This window comes from Oryza sativa, chromosome 3 (assembly GCF_034140825.1).
Source record: "Oryza sativa Japonica Group chromosome 3, ASM3414082v1".
NCBI classification, from domain to species: domain Eukaryota; kingdom Viridiplantae; phylum Streptophyta; class Magnoliopsida; order Poales; family Poaceae; genus Oryza; species Oryza sativa.
In genome coordinates, this window is record NC_089037.1 from 26,663,778 (window position 1) to 26,682,352 (window position 18,575).

Consider the following 18,575-nt stretch of genomic DNA (forward strand, 5'->3'; position numbering starts at 1 on the left):
TGGGATAACTTATGACTCACTATTATTTAATGATGGCTTAATGATAGTTCACGATGGTCAATCGTGATTGGTTAATTAATTACTTGCCAACTAAAACTTGATAATGGTGGGTTGTGAGCACATGGTTTTGAGAGTCGTGCTCATGACAATTAAGGACCGGTTCACGATTTTCGGTTGTGAAACATTAACCGTGCCAACCACAAGCCAGCGTGGGCAACGGCTTTACCTTTTGTATAGCATGGTTCATTGCGGAGCACCAGACTGAGAAGTGGCGGAGATAAGCCCACGGGGGTCGCTGTTGATAGCTTTGTATAGCATCGTTACCAGACTGTTTGGATAGCTTTAGATTTGTTTTTGGTAATAGCTGTCGTAATTAGGCATATTTATGGTTTTCCTTTTCATTTTAAGAGATAAATCTCTAGCCGATCAAGTCGTGTTCGAATGGGACTTAGTTAGGTCGAGGGTATCAGTATAAGTGCCTGCAAAGTCAACATGAAAATTAAAGTTTTTGGTTGGCTGTTTCTCATGGACAGAGTGAATACTAGAGACTTGTTGGATAGAAAACATTGTGCTCTCTTGAGCGCATCGATTTCTTGTTCGTTGTGCCAGGAGAATGCAAGAGAAACCAGGGAGCATCTGTTCTTTGATTGCGCCTTCAGTAAAGGGTGTTGGAATAGGCTGGGATGGTGTTGGAACACGTCATTGGAGTTTAATCAAATGCTACACTCCCAGCGCTCCTCTTTCTCCCATCATGGTTTCATGGAATTGTTCCTTCTGGCTGCTTGGAACATCTGAAAGGAGAGAAACGGTCTGATCTTTCAAGGGATTCAGCCCTCTATTACAAGTTGTTTGGCCAATCTCAAGTCGGATCTGAGCCTACATTTAATTAGGTTCAGGGAAAGTGATCGCCCCTTAGTGCAATCATGGATTGGTCATTTGTAATCTTCTTTCTTCTTTTCTTTCCCTCTTGTTCCTTTGTTTTCTTCTCTCTGTAAATTTTTTTGGTTATTAATTTAAATCATACCGTGGGGGCCTCCCTCACTGTTTTTTTTTTTGTTCAAAAAAAATATAAGTGCCTACAATCATTATGACGATATCAACAGTTTAATATACAACTCTCAGTGCATCGTTACCTTTTACTTTTGATGAGTTCTTATTTTCAAGCGGGGTTGCATTGGTTCGATCTCCAGTGAGAAAGTAAGTTCTATCAACTTCGTTTGTATAGGCTTAGTTAGGACTTAATTGGTTGAGTACGATATTCTAATTAAATTACTACAAACGTTCCTTATCTGTTATATCGGCTCTTTCCTTCATTGCATTGCTTTTTGGGTAGATTTGATATATCTATTACTTTGCATAGAATCTATCAGTTTGATTAAGTCTACTTATTTTATCAATCCCATGTTGTGTCAGCTTGGTCCGACATATTAGATTGTAGATAATTAAGTAAATTTCATTAAGATTTATAGGTTCTAACCAAGGTTTCATTGGAGTTCTAGCCGATAAGTTATCTTATTTCAATTTCTGAGTATTACATCGGCTTATACTTAATCTAATACATTCATTATCTACTCTACTTATCTATCTACTTACACCTAAGTTGTTCTGTAATTTTTAGTATCATTAAAATTTTTTATTTCTATGCGAAATAACTGAAGAGAGTAGAAGAGAAAATTGTGGTTGGGAAGATTATACTAGTAGCAAAAAGCCAGTCCTAACTAAATCAACACACAATTACCTCAACCTTCTACCATCCATCATATCAGGCAAGTCGAGGAGATTCAGCCTTATCTATAGATAAGGCTAATCCCTTTTTTCTTCCTTCAATATTTTAGTTTTAATCAGTTCATGAAAAAAATTATACTATTAATTTATTCTTATCCATAATGGATTTATTTGGGCCAATACAAGAAATTCTTGTGCTATTCGGGGATTTATTCTTCGCCAATCAGTATCATGTCAAGATTCATCAAAATAATTTTGAAGAAGAGGAACAAACATTGTCTTCAACAACACTCATCCACTTATTGACATTAATACATATGAATCTTCATAAGCAATCTTCTTGCTAATGATTAATTTCTTCTGAAACCTAGAACGAATCCACTTCTATAGGAAGATGGAACATTTTGGGGTAATGTACCCTGCTTTTCAAAAAAAAACATATAGGTCTTGTTCGTTTCCACTGCAAGGAGTGGATGAAATTTTGGATTTTTGTGGCATGTTTTTCAAACTGCCAAACGGTGTGTTTCGTGCAAAAAAAAACTTTATATATGAAAATTGTTCTAAAATATCATATTAATCCATTTTTCAAGTTTGTGATAATTAAAACTTAATTGATCATACGTTATTACCACTTCATTTTATATGAAACACTTAATCTTCATCTTCATCTTCAGGAGATTCAAACACCACCATAGTTCGCTATCTGAGCCTGCCCACTTGCTAGTTAGGAAAAATAATTGTTTCGTTCCGTGGGCTTCTTTCACTGCTATCTTAACGCTCGCTTTACGAGTGCAACCAACGAAAAATTCCAGGATTGCTTTAGTATTGACTCACCATACACATCTTCTACCTCATCACTGTCAATGGTGTAGCTGATGTGTCATGCTAGGTATCTTTTATTGGCCATTTTTTATTTCTAGCTGGTAGAGGTATTTCCAAAGTTCATCCTTTATTTAGCTCAACATGCCCTTTATGCTAGTTAATTGTTCACATTGTTACTATCAAAGAGCCTAATAGAGAAGAAAGAGTAGCTTTTGTAGAGCTGGGAAAATGTGCCGAAGAGAGTGGTTTATGCTTCCGGGCTTACAGACCTTGCTAACTTCATTTGGTAGTATAGTTGTGAATTTTTGAACTTTTTTTGCTTTGCCCAATAGAGGATCAGTAACTGTGTCCAAGTCCATATTCAACATCCAATACCATTTCAAGTATTGGAGCCACTTCTGCATTTGATTCCAAGCCTATCAATGGATAAATGGAATGAGTCGTGTCAAGGCAACGGAGTGGTTCACGGCTACTGTTTCCGTGGCGAATTTGATTTTTTAGCTTTAACCAAGTATGTAGAAAAATGCAATAACATTTCTAATATCAAAATATATTCAATGCTAAATTTTATGAAACTAATTTAGTGTTATATATGTGATTAATTTGAACTTTGACTTAAAAAAGTCAAACAACTCCCACCATTTTTTAATTTATGTTGTCGTTGGCTTTTTTTAAAATACGTTTAACCATTCGTTTTATTCAGAAAATTTATGTAACTATCATTTATCTTATTATGACTTGATTTATCAACAAATGATTTTGACCATGACTTAATATTTTTATATATTCACGAAAATTTTGAATAAGACGACTAGTCAAATATTTGCCAAAAAGTTCACAGCGTCATATATTAAAAAGGATGTAGCATAAGTCTTGTAGTAATTACTATGTAATTATATTTTAATTATATTATAGTTCTATTTTAAAATTTTTAAATAAAATACTATCAAATTTTGTATAGTTACTCATTAATTTGTTACATACTGGATTTCCAGGATTAGCTCACAACTAAGCCTCCTATCGATTTGAGGAACTTTACGGAAAATATTACGAAATTTGAGCTAATTCCTGTAAAAAAAAAACGTGTTGTTGGTCATCCAGAGTTGGACAGACAGCGCCTTCCTTATCCTAAGCACACACCATCCAAAACCTCCTCCACGCTCTATCTCTCCATGGCTGCCGCCGCCGCTTCGCTGCTCCACCTCGCCACCTCCGCCTGCTCCCCGCCGCGCGTCAGGCTCGTCGGCCCCACCACCGGCCGGAGATCGCCGCTGCGCGCGGCTCCGGCGCCGCCGCCGCCGCGGGCGTACAAGGTGACGATCGAGCACGGCGGCGAGTCGCGGGTGGTGGAGGTGGAGGAGGGCGAGACCATCCTGTCGCGGGCGCTCGACGAGGGCATCGACGTGCCGCACGACTGCAAGCTCGGCGTGTGCATGACGTGCCCGGCGCGCCTCGTCGCCGGCGAGGTGGACCAGAGCGACGGCATGCTCAGCGACGACGTCGTGGCGCAGGGCTACGCGCTGCTCTGCGCCTCCTACCCGCGCTCCGACTGCACCATCCGCGTCATCCCCGAGGACGAGCTGCTCAAGGTCCAGCTCGCCACCGCCGACGACTGAGGCACATCGCGCGCCCGCCGCCGCCGCCGTCGCCGGCGTGTGTGTCATCTCCGGCTAGCTTGTACAACTTTTTTCCCCTCAAGTGGTATTTCCCGAGATATTTGTGACAATTGCTCCTTTGCCTAGCTAGTTGTTTCAGTTGTGATAATGTAGTATCTACTATTTTTGTTTTAAGCATTATGTAGGATACATAGTATTATTTCTATCTTTTTCATATTCTAAGAGACGAACTACAAAAGGGTAATGTACAAAAATTTGGGGAGCTCAGCATGTCTGGAAGCACGGGAGAACGTTCTTTTGCTGATATTATTACCAGTATTCGATACTGGGTTATTCATAGCATTACTATACCTTCCCTATTCATTGCGGGTTGGTTATTTGTCAGTACGGGTTTAGCTTATGACGTGTTTGGAAGTCCTCGGCCAAACGAGTATTTCACAGAAAGCCGACAAGGAATTCCGTTAATAACCGACCGTTTTGATTCTTTAGAACAACTCGATGAATTTAGTAGATCCTTTTAGGAGGCCCTCAATGACCATAGATCGAACCTATCCTATTTTTACAGTGCGATGGCTGGCTGTTCACGGACTAGCTGTACCTACTGTTTTTTTCTTGGGATCAATATCAGCAATGCAGTTCATCCAACGATAAACCAAATTCCCCAATTAAGAAGCAAAACATTTTAACTTGGAGATATATTTTAGTGCAATCCAGTAACATATAGAGCTATATTACAGCATGGAGCAGTTCATTCAGTATAAAGCTCCGAATTTATTCATGGGGATATCATGGACATGTTCCTAACAACATGCAGTTTGCGTCTCCATGTTTGCTAGCCCACGCCCAATGCCTGAAACCAAACATCATGTCATCCATACTGATTTTGGTACATTAGATAATCTTGTAATGCGTATCATTTTTAAGAACTAAAGAAGAAAGAGTTGAACAGAATAATGAAATGTGATGTGTGCTATAGAAGCTCTCAGCTGGAAAGAGTTGAACGGGATAACGAAATGTGATGTGCTATAGAAGCTCTCAGCTGGATTTCTAACATCAGATATGATATGTAACTACTACCAGAACATGAAAATGGTGTTGCAGAGCACTGATGTTACTTACACGACTGTTACAGCAAGCAAATCATGCTCCGCAATTACATATCGCCTGTGCCTGAGCTTGTAACTTCTAGGCCATTGCCTGTAACAGGACAAAACTGTATAAGCAATCGTAGAGTTATGTTTGTCACACGAAAGCATTACATAAAGATGTTATCAATTTTAATTCAAGTTTTGTTTCACAGCTCAGAACTCAGAATTGCTATCTTGAGTCACAGTCAGGAAGGTGACTACTTTTTTGATACAATAGGAAGGTGAGTGGGTGACTATTTGCAGTCCATAAACTTCTGCATTCAGTCATGCAGAAATGACTAGTGAAAACACGCATGACAAGAGCTATTGAGCTAATACCGGTAAAGCCTTTGGATAAGACATGAGTCACACACCACTAAACCAGTCGCATTTTTGCAAGTTGAAGGAGAACAAATAGGAGCAAACATTTGGACGATTGGTGTCACATGCACAAGCTATTGGCTTGCTAGTATGCCACTCTGTTTCAAGCTTACAGTATCAGCTAGTTGTACTGGAGATCAGCACATCGCCAGACAGAGCAAGCACTTCTATCATTAGAATATACTTGCTACATTCACATGGAGAAAATGGCACCAGGAAACTTTCTACAGAAGTAGTCAGGGTTATGAAATACTTTTAGCAAATCGTAGATTTCCACAGAATTCTTGTAAGAAATACATGATATGATAGCATTCTTTGAAATTACAGAAAATAATCTAACACTAGTTAGAAGGCAATGCCAACCAGATACTGACTAAAACAAGTGAATTTCTGTCTTGAGCTTATCTTAAATCATTAGACAGATTGCTATCTATTGGTGGTTTTTAAGCAAACTCTGGTACATTGTGGGAACTAATACCAGTGAATTTTCAGAATCTATTCCAAAGAGTGTGTACTACTTTAATGACTAATGACAACAGATATCTAGTGACATTGTCCTTGATTACTACAAGCTGCTTAAAAAGAGAGACAGAAAAGCAATTACAGAATATCTTACTACACTATGATCAATTTGATTACAACCAACAAGCATCAACAATGAATAGATAGGCATATGCCGCAGAGAACAAATGTGTAATTTAACAAATCCTAAAAATCATGGCATAATAAGATAGTATAGCTAATATCACTGAACTTCTCTATTAGAAGCAGCCCGTAAAACATACCAAATCGCAATAAAATTCTGCATTTTGACTGCACATCATCATAGGGATGTTATCTGTAATGGACTAGTAAACCCTACACGGTCCTCCATCAGAATTCAGAACTATGCTGCATATTAAGCAACAATAGAATTTCAATATATATTACGATTTTTACCCCCAGAAACACCACATATCAGCCTTTTGTAGCTTCTATTGCTGTAATGCCAAGAATAACTTCTTATCAAGTTTTATTTTCTGACACGTTGTTTAATTTCGATACACCTGGAAAACGCTAGTGAATTTATACTAGAAACTATATGATCGAAATGATAAATTGCATACAGACTTACGAGATGGTAGCTGCCAGAACTAGAACTCTGGCATTATGCAGGCAAACAAGCGACACTCAAATGCAACAGACACGTGATTGGAGGCAACATTCTAGGACCTTCATTGACAGAATAGTATCGGATTTCTATACCAGAAAAGCCTAAACATGGCACTGTGATTCCACTGATACTCACAATAATTCTGTTTCGGAACATCTAGGAGAGCCACATAATTGTATTCCCAATTTCCATCAAGAACCCCAAGTCTAATCATAGCACAAACAAACAAACGCAAGGTTGAAAATTGTGAGGTTCCCAAGTTGCTTACTCCAACTAAGATACGCAACAGAGCTACCTACCACAGAGCTGCAACAGGTAACCAGAATGTCCCAATTTCTCATCATTGCAAGCACAAATGCCAATCAATCGCCCAGGAGCAGAATCAATAAATACCCGGAGCCTCTGGGATCCAAAGGGGCGCTCACCATCGGGGTCGAAGAAGAAGACCTGGCGCGTGCGCCCGTCGGGCTGCGTCTTCTCGAACACGTCCGTGCCCCGGGCCTTCAGCCCGGTGAGGAACCCGTCGTAGTCGGCGACGGAGAAGGCGAGGTGGTGGCGCCTGGGCAGCTGCGCGGGCGGGGCGCCCGCGGCGCCCGGGGCGACGGCCGCGGGCGCCGCCGCGGGGTCGCGCTCGATGATGTGGAGCGCGACGCCGGGCGTCCCCGGGAGGCGGAGCCAGGCGACCTGGAAGGCCGGGTAGTTCGGGGAGGCGACCCGCTCGAAGCCGAGCACCTCCTCGTAGAAGGCGGCGAGGCGGCGCACGTCGTCGGTCTCCCGCGCGACGTGGTTGAGCTGCAGCGTGGCCATCGCGGCGAGAGAGCAGAGAGGGAGAGAGAGCGGAGCGCGGCGTAGGCGGAAGAAGAGTGAGAGGAGAGGACGGCAATGTGTAGTGCCGCGCACCGCACACGTGTGCGCTACTCGAAGAGAGGAGGGGGTTCGAGCGCAGTGTCACATATTTACAGAGTATTAACATCTATATGAAAGAGAGAGTATAAACGAAAAAATAATTAATTACACGGATTGCGTGTAAATTATGAGACGAATCTTTTAAGCCTAAATACGCCATGATTTGATGATGTTGTGCTACAGTAAACATTTGCTAATGACGGATTAATTAGGCTTAATAAATTCGTCTCGCGGTTTACATACGGATTTTGTAATTTGTTTTGTTATTAGACTACGTTTAATATTCAAATGTGTGCCCGTATATCCGATGTGACACGCCAAAACTTTACACCCCTAATCTAAACACAACCTCAGTTTTGTTTATCTACTTCGTGTTTGTGTTGGTGTTTATCCCTATGAACGCTTACTAGACACTTCCAAAAGATTGAATCGGCATACCTTAAGATTAATGAAGTCAGCGTTCACAATACGTGCAATCACCTATATGAACACAACCTTACCCCTACCCTATAAACAGTTTTCGAAAGAATGCATTGGTATATCTTAAAATTAACGAAGTACGAACATCCCGTTGTCGATAAATACATAATTAACCATAAATACAAATACCCGTGTTAAATTAGGACTTAAACCTAAGTAAGCTAATTTCACCAAAAAAAACCTAATTAGTTGAGCCATGTCCACTCCGTTATTGATTGATGAGTTTTTAAGGTCTTGCCAAATTAATCGTGTAGAATCGTAGTTGAATATAACAAGTCGTGGAATCGTAGTTGAATCCTGGCAGAATTTGTGGAAAACAGAAGTTCTAGTCATAAAAAAGACAGTAAAATGTAGTAAACGACTATTAAAGGTCAAGGATTGTTCCACTCATCTTTGGAGGACATTGTCATTACATAGAGGGGATGAGAATTGCTCTCATTCATTTTACATTAATAGTAGCTCATAATTACAATTCCGTTAAGAGGAAAATCGCTTTCGGAGATTTCTCCTCAGCTTACAATTAACACATACATCCATCAACAAGCATTTGATATGGAATGATGCAAGATGTTCATCAGCTTCATTCATTCAGGTATCACGGCCTTGTGTTGCGTCCACGGTGACCTATCTATCTTTTGCCTCCCCATCTCCTCTTGAAGTTGCGCTCATCATCGCTTGAATCCTCGTAAGTAAGGCTCCTGGAACTGTGACTGGACCTCGCTCTGCTGTGCCTGTCACCACCGGTTGGAGATGAATCCTCGTAAGTAAGCTTCCTGGAACTGTACCTGGACCTCGCTCTGCTGTGCCTGTCACCACCGGTTGGAGATGGAGAAGACGCGCGCATTCTCTTGCTGCTGCGGTGATCCTCGGCGTAATCACTAGAGCGGTGATCCTCGACGTAATCAATGGAGCGCCTATGGTCCCTCCTGTCAGAGCTTGACCTGCTGGTCTTGTAACTGGGATCGGTGCCATGAGAAGAGCTCAGACGCTGGTTACGCTCTGATGATCGAGACTGATTGGCAGGTTCAGGTTCTTTGGGCTTCGCCGCCAGCCTTGGACGTGCAGCGTCTTCGTTTGCCCAGTGAATCATAGATTGAGTTTCCCAGCTGAAGATGACGAATAAACGAACTGTTAAGTGTTGAAATGGAAAGAGGGGTTCTACATGACTGACAGCCAAGTGTAATATAGGGAAATTAAAATGCAACCTTTCTAAGAATCTCTTGACCAAATTGTTCTATTAGTTAATTTTGTCGTCATTTTACTATTAGTACTGGTGAGATAACAAGTCTGATAACATACATACCAGTGAGTATTTGCCAAATTGCCTTGCATTGCTGATGGAAATTGCAGTGGCATGTTGCCGATGGAATTGACACCATAAGGGCCCATCGGATAGCCACCATAAGGCATGCCCGCTGGGCCGTACATGTAAGGATCGGTTAACCAAGGATACCCACTGACGTAAGGGTTGCAATACGCAGGGTCAAATGGAATGCTGTAACCATAGTTAGCATTGTTAGGATGAACAATTTTAGTTGAATCTGCCTTCTTGCGCTTCTTCTTCAATTGATCAGTCTTGGAAGCTTTGGGTTCCATGGTTCCTGAAATAGTGGCCGGCTTTGAAGTGGAGTCAGTTACATCTTTTAATCTGGCATCAGCAGTTGGTACAATCTTCTCTACCAATATCCCTGCAGAATTGCCTTCATCTTTCACTTCGAGATCAACACCTGTTGTCAATTTATGCTCAAGATGGCTAACATGTTCTGTAGCAACTTGGAGGCCAGCATCAGGAGCAGCTGATGATATGTGGTGATCCTTAGATTGCTTTTCCAAGGCAGCTGAAGGAGTTTGGCTTGCTGAATTAGGATCCACGTTGCTGCCTGAAGAGCTCCTGTGCTTCCCTGTACCACTAGTGATGCTGCTAGCCCTTGTTGCCAGCATATTGCTGATTGTGCTCCGAAGTGTTTGGTTGGGAATCAGGTCATCTGCAAGAACCTTGACTCCACAAATGCACTTGGATTGTGTAATGATGTAATCACGAATGCCTGAGAGAAGAACAACACAGTTATTAGCTATGCAGTTGAGGACAGGCAGGAAATGCTATCACAGAGACCGCTGTTATTAAACTATTACCGTTGAAAACATGTTTAAGCATGTATTTAGACAAAGTTTTGAGTATTGGTAAATTACTAAATGTTTATATTTGTCTTGGAAAGTACTTAACAGTGCTATAATTTTATCGAGTTTTACAAATATAGTACTCCCTCTGTTCTTTTATGTATGATGTTGTTTAGTTCAATTTTGAACTAACCAACATCATATATTGAAGGATGGAGGTCGTACAACAATAACTATTCGTAATTTTTCCTGTCAAATACCACGTCAATGTCCAAAACAACATGCTTCTGTGACTAATTTGAAGCATGACTAGCCACATTTCGAATATCAAAGTAATGACATTGTTCATATCCACAGCAAAGAGTTAAGGAGAAATACAGAATTTACTCACATTTATCACAGAAACTGTCGAAGCAGCACTTGCTTGTCAACACCGCATCTGCCATCACTTTATTACATAGCCGGCAATGGAGCTCAGCTGGCAAGTCGTCAACAACACTCACAGATGCAGCTGGGGCAAGAGCTGATGGAATGCCATCAATAGGACATGCAGATACTTCTGGCACAAGAGTATGGGGCTTCTTGTAATCGTCAAATTTGGGATCACCAATGGTCGGGCAATGGTGAATAAAATGCCCTGGAATTCGGCATCTGTAGCAGACATAGCCAGATGGAGGTGTCTTTCTCTCCTGTTGGCAATGTTGAATGAAATGGCCTGGAACTCCACAGCTGCGGCACACATAGCCTGGTGGAGGTGTCTCCCCTTCGACCGGTCCATGACCTTCAGTTATAATAGATAGATATGTCAAAACAAATGCAGCGCAATCATATAATTTACATAACAACAATACAAAGCAAATCATTAGAGTTCTGGCATCAGAAAATGGTGAGGAACTGTCTAGCTTAACCAATGATAAGTTCAAGTGAAAAATGCCATTACAATGTGCATGACCATTTGTCTCATAACAAATCAACAACCATGATTTTTTCCATTTTTTAACCAACTTAGTGTCCATATCATAATCATAACTGGGACAACAGAACATAAATCTGAACCAAAGAGGATTCCAGCATTACCATAACGTCCTGACGTAAACCTTCCACCAGTCTGTCCTCTTTTAGATGGCTTGTCTTCCCTGCATGCACCAAGATACAAGGCTGTCATTAGGAAGGTGCCAGAAAAAATTGATACCTGTGAGGAAAGAAAATAAGATGCACTAACCATTTGAGTTCAGCTGCATCAATTATAGATGCGATTGCAGCATCCTCATCCTGTACTTCTGTAGAGGAACAAGATTTTGAGGTTGATTCAGTAATCTCTGACTTGTTTGAAGCTATAGCACCATCTTCTATAACTTCCCGCCTGCAATTAAGCCCACAATGCCAAGTATTAGTATATACAAACAAACCTCTCCTCAGCTGATTCAGATTCAATCCAAGCACTTGAAGTAAAATCTCAAATAAAAGATTGTGGAGAAGACATACGAGGAGAACAAGACGATTTTCTCTGATTGTTGCCCAGAAGTTCGGCGGACCAACACAGTCGAGTTCTGCGGTATCATGGCATTTTCATCTAGAAATTCTGTTTTGAGAAACAAACACAGAAAACAGAAATGTCAAAAGCATTGCACTCAAACAATACTCCTTTTATTGGTGAAACGAAGTCTTCTCATGTACAAGATGCGCTTAAACAACAAAACTGAACTGTCCAGATGAAATTAAAGAATATTTTAGTAATAGATCACAAAACTGGGAATTTTGTGGGAACAACTGAGGTGTAATCCTTGTGAAATCTGGGTTCACGTACAGGATGGCAAAAGAAGACGGGATGGTGGAAGTACAATTTGCAAGTACAAACCTTCCACAAGGATTACTGGACAAGATGTACAAAAAAAAAAAAGAAAGGAAAGTGATATGGCAAAACTTCTCATCCAGGAACAAGCTCACTGAAAAAAAAAACTTATATGGACATATCTCGTCAACTGGCGAAAAGATGAGGCCATCTTCCACTGCAATAATAATGTGCTAACACCTGTGTCCGAGTACAGTATCTTAAGCACGTAAAATGGACCTCCATTACAATCACAAAACAGGATTTCATCCTCTCTAAAATACAAATTAGGATGTCACAGGGATACAGAAACATTGACCATCAGATGGGAATCAGTGACACGCAAAACTGATAGCCAATGCCATTACTGGAACATTTCAACAACAACATAGGAAGAAACATAATAAAACCATCTAATAAGAATTCATGAAATGGGGGAAAATAATAATCAGGGTTGTAATAACATATTTAGGCATGTCGAACATGCGCAGACTGAAATGAGCTTACACTTAATATCATTATATTGACAAAGCATAAAGATCATTAAAAACATCTGAATAGCATTGGTATGAGTCCCAATATTGCATTCAGATCAACCGAACAACAGAATATGATCAACACATAGGAGTGCCTAATAGAACTAACACATATCTAGATTCCTAATTCATATCTTGCAAGAACGTTCAATTCCTAATTCTGATCACCTTACAATAATTACTAGTTACTAATAATCGGATTGACACTTTGCCCAACACTTGACCTAGTTAAACTTAGATAGTTACATTGAGTAGGATATATAAAATAAGTTTGTTTCACATCAGCAAAATATTGGGAACTTGGATGCACGCAGAATAATAGCTAATGGGCAAAATTGTTATTACTTATGATGTATCTTAAGCTTTCCTAAAGGTTACAGCAAGAATTAATAATCGACAGAGGCGCTAATATGCCAGCATTCTTCATTGAGAAGAAATGCTGGGTACAATGCCCTGACTCAGTCCTAATTGGTAAAATCATGAACCAATATTATCCTACAGGCTAAAAAGATAATCCATATGGACAAAAGAAAAAAAATACTATTCCAAGTATTATCCAATTCCCAGCTTTGTGATCATACAATGATTTGTTTCAGTGATTCAAGCCAATTAACAGGAAACTGATGCGGTTACGGATAAACGAATGCGTTGTACAGATAGTTAACTACCTTCGCCGGTCTGGGCGTTGGAGAGGACAATATCTTCTCTGGGGCCGCGGCCACGGGTGCGGCCACGGCCATGTTTGTCGCTCGTCAAGATGAGCTGCTTGAGTTCAGAAACAGAGACAAAAGAATGGGGCACGGGCACAGAAATAGTTTCCTTTGAACTCTTATATTTGTAATACACAACACCCATGGTGTTGATATCAAGTTTTTTTTCCCCTTCTCGCCTCTTCTGCACAATTATTTTTTTTTCTTTCGGCGAGAGAGGCTGAGACTTTTTCCCTCAGATATCAAAATACACAAATAATACACAGAGATAGAGAGTTACAGATCGAATCGATCTACGGGGGGAATCGCGTCGATCGGCGGCCGGCGTGTCCCTTCGCCGCCGAGGAGGAAGAAGACGAACCCCGCGCGAGTGAGTCCCGAGTCCCGACGAAGGAGGCCTGCCCGGAGTCGGAACGCGAGAGGCGGGCGGAGTAGAGGAAGGCGCCGAGTCGAGGCGATGGCGGGGAGGGGGGGGGGCGAGCGCGCGCGGGCGGGCGGTCGACTTCCGCCGGCGTCGCTGGCCCGGATGCGGATGCGGATGCGGAGGCGGAGTCCTCGCCGGAGGCGGCCGGAGAGCTAGGGTTTCCGTCGCGTTCGCCGAATAGAAGGGGATTTTGGGGGGGGTGGAATTTGGGGGAGAAATCCGCGAGCGGCGTGGAGTTGGAGTCGGTGGCGGTTTATAGGCGGCTCTGGCGCGATAACGCGTGACGGGAAGGAATCCGACGCGGTCACGTCTCTTGGCCTCTGCTTCCGTTTCCGTGGCCACGAAGGTTCTAGCTTTCGGTGTGCTGGAAAAAGTGATCTATCGTGTGTGCGCAATACTCGCCGACGGCACCCCAGTGTTGCGGATGTTTGTGCGGTCGCGACCGGCTCGTTACTGGGCCATGGTGGGCTCGCGCGACGTGTGGGCCATACTGGGCCATGTTTGTGCGGATGTTGATGTATCGAAATGATCAATTTACAAGTTGTTGTACTTATTTACACCCACCACATAAGTTTATGTACCGTGAGCGCAAAAGAAGATAAATGTTTCACACGTGTATGATCGTTTTAGAATGGTCATTTCATTCATACCGCTGCATGCAAGGATAACTTGGCATGCTTACGTGGCATTTTTTGTGTGTCCAAAGACTATATTAACCTAAATAATTAATTTGAAGGATTTGTTTGGACGATTTGAAACATAGAGGACTGAAATGAGCCCGAAGCGAAACTTCAGGGACCGTATTGGCTATTCACCCTTTTTATTAATAGCCTAGCAAAGTATTCCTACGTTGCAATGGATGAAGTCAACAATAATTGCATACATGGATGATTATAAGAAATATATCGATACTAACTCAAAATAAAATTATATTTTACATATTACTAAGTTTATTTGTCTTGATTAGGTCACAAATATTAGTAGTTACTTTATTCCAAAACTTTAGTGATTTTATTTTGGAATCCATAGTGAAATCAAATTGCATTTTTTTAAAAAAAATAATCAAAGCTAGCTTTGTTTGGCATTTGCGAGCTTCATGGCTGAAATTAATTTGACAATCTTTCTCTGACAAGCTGCATGAGTTCATTTTATTTGACATTGATGTCCTGAAATTGATATGAATATCAGATGGTGTTTAAGGAAAAGTACTTAACTAAACTATTTTATTTTAGTAAGTTATATTTGGATCCTTAAACTCCCATGAGATTAGTAGTTATATTGATTATTGACGTAATTTCTATGAATCTGCATGTCCAAATTGATAGCATTAGCAAAAAAGGGCTGCATGCGCAGAAAGTAAAATATGAAGCTAGTGCTAGTGCTGGCCATATTTATATGCTGAAAATCATCTAGAGTATCTAGGCACTGTTTACATCCCATCCCATAATTTTTCACACTATCATATCAAACGTTTAAACATCTATGGGAAGTATTAAATATAGGCTTAAAAATAACTAATCGCACAGATTGCGACTAATTTGCGAGACGAATCTTTTAAGCCTAATTGTTCCATGATTTGACAATGTGGTGCTACAGTAAACATTTGCTAATGATGGATTAATTAGGCTTAATAAATTAATCTTGTAGTTTACAGGCGGAATCTGTAATTTGTTTTGTTATTCGTCTATTAATACTTCAAATATGTGTCTGTATATCCGATGTGACACGCCAAAATTTTACACGAATCTAAATACCCCCTTATTAGTCAAATCTTTGAAGCTGCATGATAAATCTAGAATTCAGCCTTACACCGGAAGTCCTTCGAATCAAGCCTGTGTCTGGCATGATCATATCACACAACTGAATAATTGTTTTTTCCATTGCCTTGCAAAGAGAAGCCAAACCCAGGCGAGCACCTGACAGAGAGACACATGCAGGTAAACCTGTTGTTGCTATGTCTCGAATTAGGGCCTTCCCAAACAAAATTTTTTACGTTGTCAAATCGAATATTTTAACATATACATGGAGTATTAAATGTAGAAAAAAAACCAATTACACAGTTCGCCAGGAAATTGCGAGACGAATCTTTTAAGCCTAATTGCGCCATGATTTGACAATATGGTGCTACAATATTTATTTGCTAATGATGAATTAATTAGGCTTAATAAATTCATCTCGCAGTTTCCTGGCGGAATCTATAATTTATTTTGTTATTAGACTACATTTAATACTTTAAATGTGTGTCCGTATATCCGATGTGATATAAAGGGGCAAATTTTTTTTTTGCCAACTATACAGTCCCTTATTCCTGTCCTTTGGTAAGAGAGGATTTTAGCATTGCATCAAAGCGCAGAAGCAAATCTTCCTTTCCAAGGGGAAATCAAACGTGACCAACGTGTAGGATTCACGGGAACAAACGAAAACAAAACCAAAAGAACGAGATGCATCGCGCTGTGTCATGATCAAGAAAGCAAGACCCTTCACATGGCACTCTGCTCCCGTTGCATTCTGCTGATTTCATCTGTCACCGCCGCCTGCCGGTGGCCAAGTTCAGTCCACGACCAACATGTTCCAGATCACAGCAAGCGTGAGCGACGCATATGCGCGAGCTTTTGGAAAGCAAAGCGCGATAGTTTTAAGGCTACATATACCAGCGAATTAAATGTTCCGTCTCAACTATCGGAGTAGTGGGAAACGATGGGTGCGGTGACAAGGTATAGATGGCCATATGCTCTGAGGCCCATGGCCTGGCCCGAAGCACGCCATTTTGGTCCGGCCCAAGCACGATACGGTCCGACTGGGGTCATGTCTATGCCGGCCCGGCCCGACCCAACAGCTGGGTCGTGCCTGGGCTGCACCCTCGGCACGGTGGGCCAGCCTGGCATGGCTCGATCAAATAAAAAATATATATGGATGCAAAATCTATAACTAATATAAATATTCGTATTTTTCCGGTCGTCACATCTATTTTTGTCCCGCTTCGTCCACGTACGCAATCCGATTCGGTTAGCAATACCATGGAAAAAAATTGCAAAAAAAAAATCGCCCCCCTCCCCCCAAAATCCCAATCGGAATCCAATCAAACCCCAAAAAAATCCCAATCGGAGTTCAATCACACAACAAAATCGAAGAAAGCATGATGCATGTACACATATATATCCAAATAAAAACAAAAAATTAGATCGAAGGGGGTCGCCGCCACCGCCGTCGTCGCCGAACCACCGCCGTCGCCGCCGCAGGGATGGCTGGCCGCCGGCGGCTCCCCTCCTGCTGGATCTGGTGGAGGGGAGAGTGCCGCCGCCACTGGGACGCCGACAGGCCGCCGCCGCCTCACCTCCCGCTAGATCCGCCGCCGCCGCCGCCGGCGGAGGGCGCTGGCGGAGGGGAGAGCGCCGCCGCCGCCTCCCCTTCTGCTAGATCCGCCGCTGGTGGTGGGGGAGGGCTCCGCCGCCGCCGCTCGCGGGGCGCCTCTCCTCCCGCTAGATCCGTCGCCGGTGATGGGGGCCCCTCCCGCTAGAGCCGTCGCCGCCACCGCCGTCGGTGGTGGGGGAGGGCTCCGCCGCCGCCGCCGCCGCTCGCGGGAGGAGGGGCGCCGTCGCCGCCGCCGCTCGGGGGCGCTGAGGGGAGGGCGGCGAAGAGAGAGATGGGAGGGAAGGAAATGGACTAGGGTTTCGGCGGCTGAGGGAGGGGGTTTTGTTTCCCCGATATCGACGCTCGGCCGTCCGATCAAAACCCTAGAGATCAGACGGCCAGCGTTGGATAGGCCGAAATTGGCCCAAGAGGGATCGAGAGTGAGGCCACTTTTCCGGCCCAAGCCTAGGTTGCGGCCTGGGGAGGAAAAGTGCGCCCGCGCGTGCGCAAAAGGCTGTGGGCCAATCGGCAAGGGCCAGAAATAAGTCTATATTAGGTCCCTCGGGCCGGAAAAAAGAGAGGTTCATTTTTTTCAGAAGCATTTACAATTATACTTATTGAATGTGTTTATTTCTAAGTAAACCTAAAAGGAAGGATTTTTATCTTTTTCCAATTAAATAATTATTAAATGATGTTTGCATTATTAAAATTAGCAATTAAGCTCTGAAAATTCCAATAAGATTCCAAAGAGCGTAACTAATCATGGAGAATTCAATAAAATTAAATTTAACCATGTCATTTTATTTCTCACACTTGCTTTACTTGTATATTTATTTAATTATACACATACCTACTTAAAAATACCAAATATTTCAGCGAATTTGTATTTTAATTAATTGCATATTTTTCTGATCTGTACGCTTCCCGGTGCAACGCACGGGCACTTTTGCTAAACCAAACAATACTTTTGGTCAATATACACACTCCGTAATCACCCGGTGCAACGCACGGGCACTTTTGCTAGTAGACTTAAATAACCGTACACGGCAAGGCCAAAAGAGAAGAGAAATACAAATTAGACTCATTTTCTACTTTGACTCCCTTAAAAGTGACCCGAATCTAATTCATGACCCTCAACCGTAAAACCGGATAGGACGACTCCCCAAACTATTGAAACCAGTGCAATTTGACTCCCTTAGTGGTTTTGGAGGGCGGTTTTGCTGATATGGCGCTGACGTGGCGATGTTGACCTAGTCTTTGTCCCACGTGGCGCTTACATGGCAGCAATAAGTCCACTTTGACTCCCTTAAAAGTGACCCGAATCTAATTCATGACCCTCAACCACAAAACCAGATAGGACGACTCCCGAACTATTGAAACCAGTGCAATTTGACT

General features: G+C 42.2%; 3 protein-coding genes across 3 annotated transcripts; 1 reads left to right on the plus strand and 2 right to left on the minus strand.

Annotated features, from left to right (window-relative positions):
- The first annotated feature begins 3,704 nt into the window (after positions 1–3,704).
- LOC4333624 (ferredoxin C 1, chloroplastic) lies at positions 3,705–4,425 on the plus strand. Its single transcript, XM_015772511.3, has one exon. The coding sequence runs from the start codon at positions 3,720–3,722 to the stop codon at positions 4,161–4,163; it is 444 nt and encodes a 147-aa protein (XP_015627997.1). The 5' UTR covers positions 3,705–3,719; the 3' UTR covers positions 4,164–4,425.
- Positions 4,426–4,828: 403 nt separating this feature from the next.
- LOC4333625 (glyoxylase I 4) lies at positions 4,829–7,678 on the minus strand. The gene is made up of 3 exons (XM_015772512.3): positions 7,250–7,678; positions 5,283–5,360; positions 4,829–5,013 (listed from the first exon to the last, which is right to left on the minus strand). The coding sequence occupies exons 1-2, from the start codon at positions 7,629–7,631 to the stop codon at positions 5,317–5,319; spliced, it is 426 nt and encodes a 141-aa protein (XP_015627998.1). The 5' UTR covers positions 7,632–7,678; the 3' UTR covers positions 4,829–5,013; positions 5,283–5,316.
- Positions 7,679–8,559: 881 nt separating this feature from the next.
- LOC4333626 (E3 ubiquitin ligase PARAQUAT TOLERANCE 3) lies at positions 8,560–14,008 on the minus strand. Its single transcript, XM_015777497.3, has 7 exons — positions 13,364–14,008; positions 11,814–11,910; positions 11,551–11,691; positions 11,406–11,464; positions 10,720–11,109; positions 9,514–10,255; positions 8,560–9,316 (listed from the first exon to the last, which is right to left on the minus strand). Exons 1-7 carry the CDS (start codon positions 13,548–13,550, stop codon positions 8,839–8,841), a joined length of 2,094 nt encoding a protein of 697 aa, XP_015632983.1. The 5' UTR covers positions 13,551–14,008; the 3' UTR covers positions 8,560–8,838.
- Between the last annotated feature and the right edge of the window lie 4,567 nt (positions 14,009–18,575).

Coding starts and splice junctions, on each gene's coding strand:
- LOC4333624 (XM_015772511.3), top strand. CDS start 3,720: ATGGCTGCCGCCGCCGCTTCGCTGCTCCACCTCGCCACCTCCGCCTGC.
- LOC4333625 (XM_015772512.3), bottom strand. CDS start 7,631: ATGGCCACGCTGCAGCTCAACCACGTCGCGCGGGAGACCGACGACGTG. Junction 5,361..7,249: donor CTTCTTCTTCGACCCCGATG/GTGAGCGCCCCT, acceptor GTCCTGTTACAG/GCAATGGCCTAGAAGTTACA.
- LOC4333626 (XM_015777497.3), bottom strand. CDS start 13,550: ATGGGTGTTGTGTATTACAAATATAAGAGTTCAAAGGAAACTATTTCT. Junction 11,911..13,363: donor CAACGCCCAGACCGGCGAAG/GTAGTTAACTAT, acceptor TTCTCAAAACAG/AATTTCTAGATGAAAATGCC. Junction 11,692..11,813: donor AAAATCGTCTTGTTCTCCTC/GTATGTCTTCTC, acceptor GCTTAATTGCAG/GCGGGAAGTTATAGAAGATG.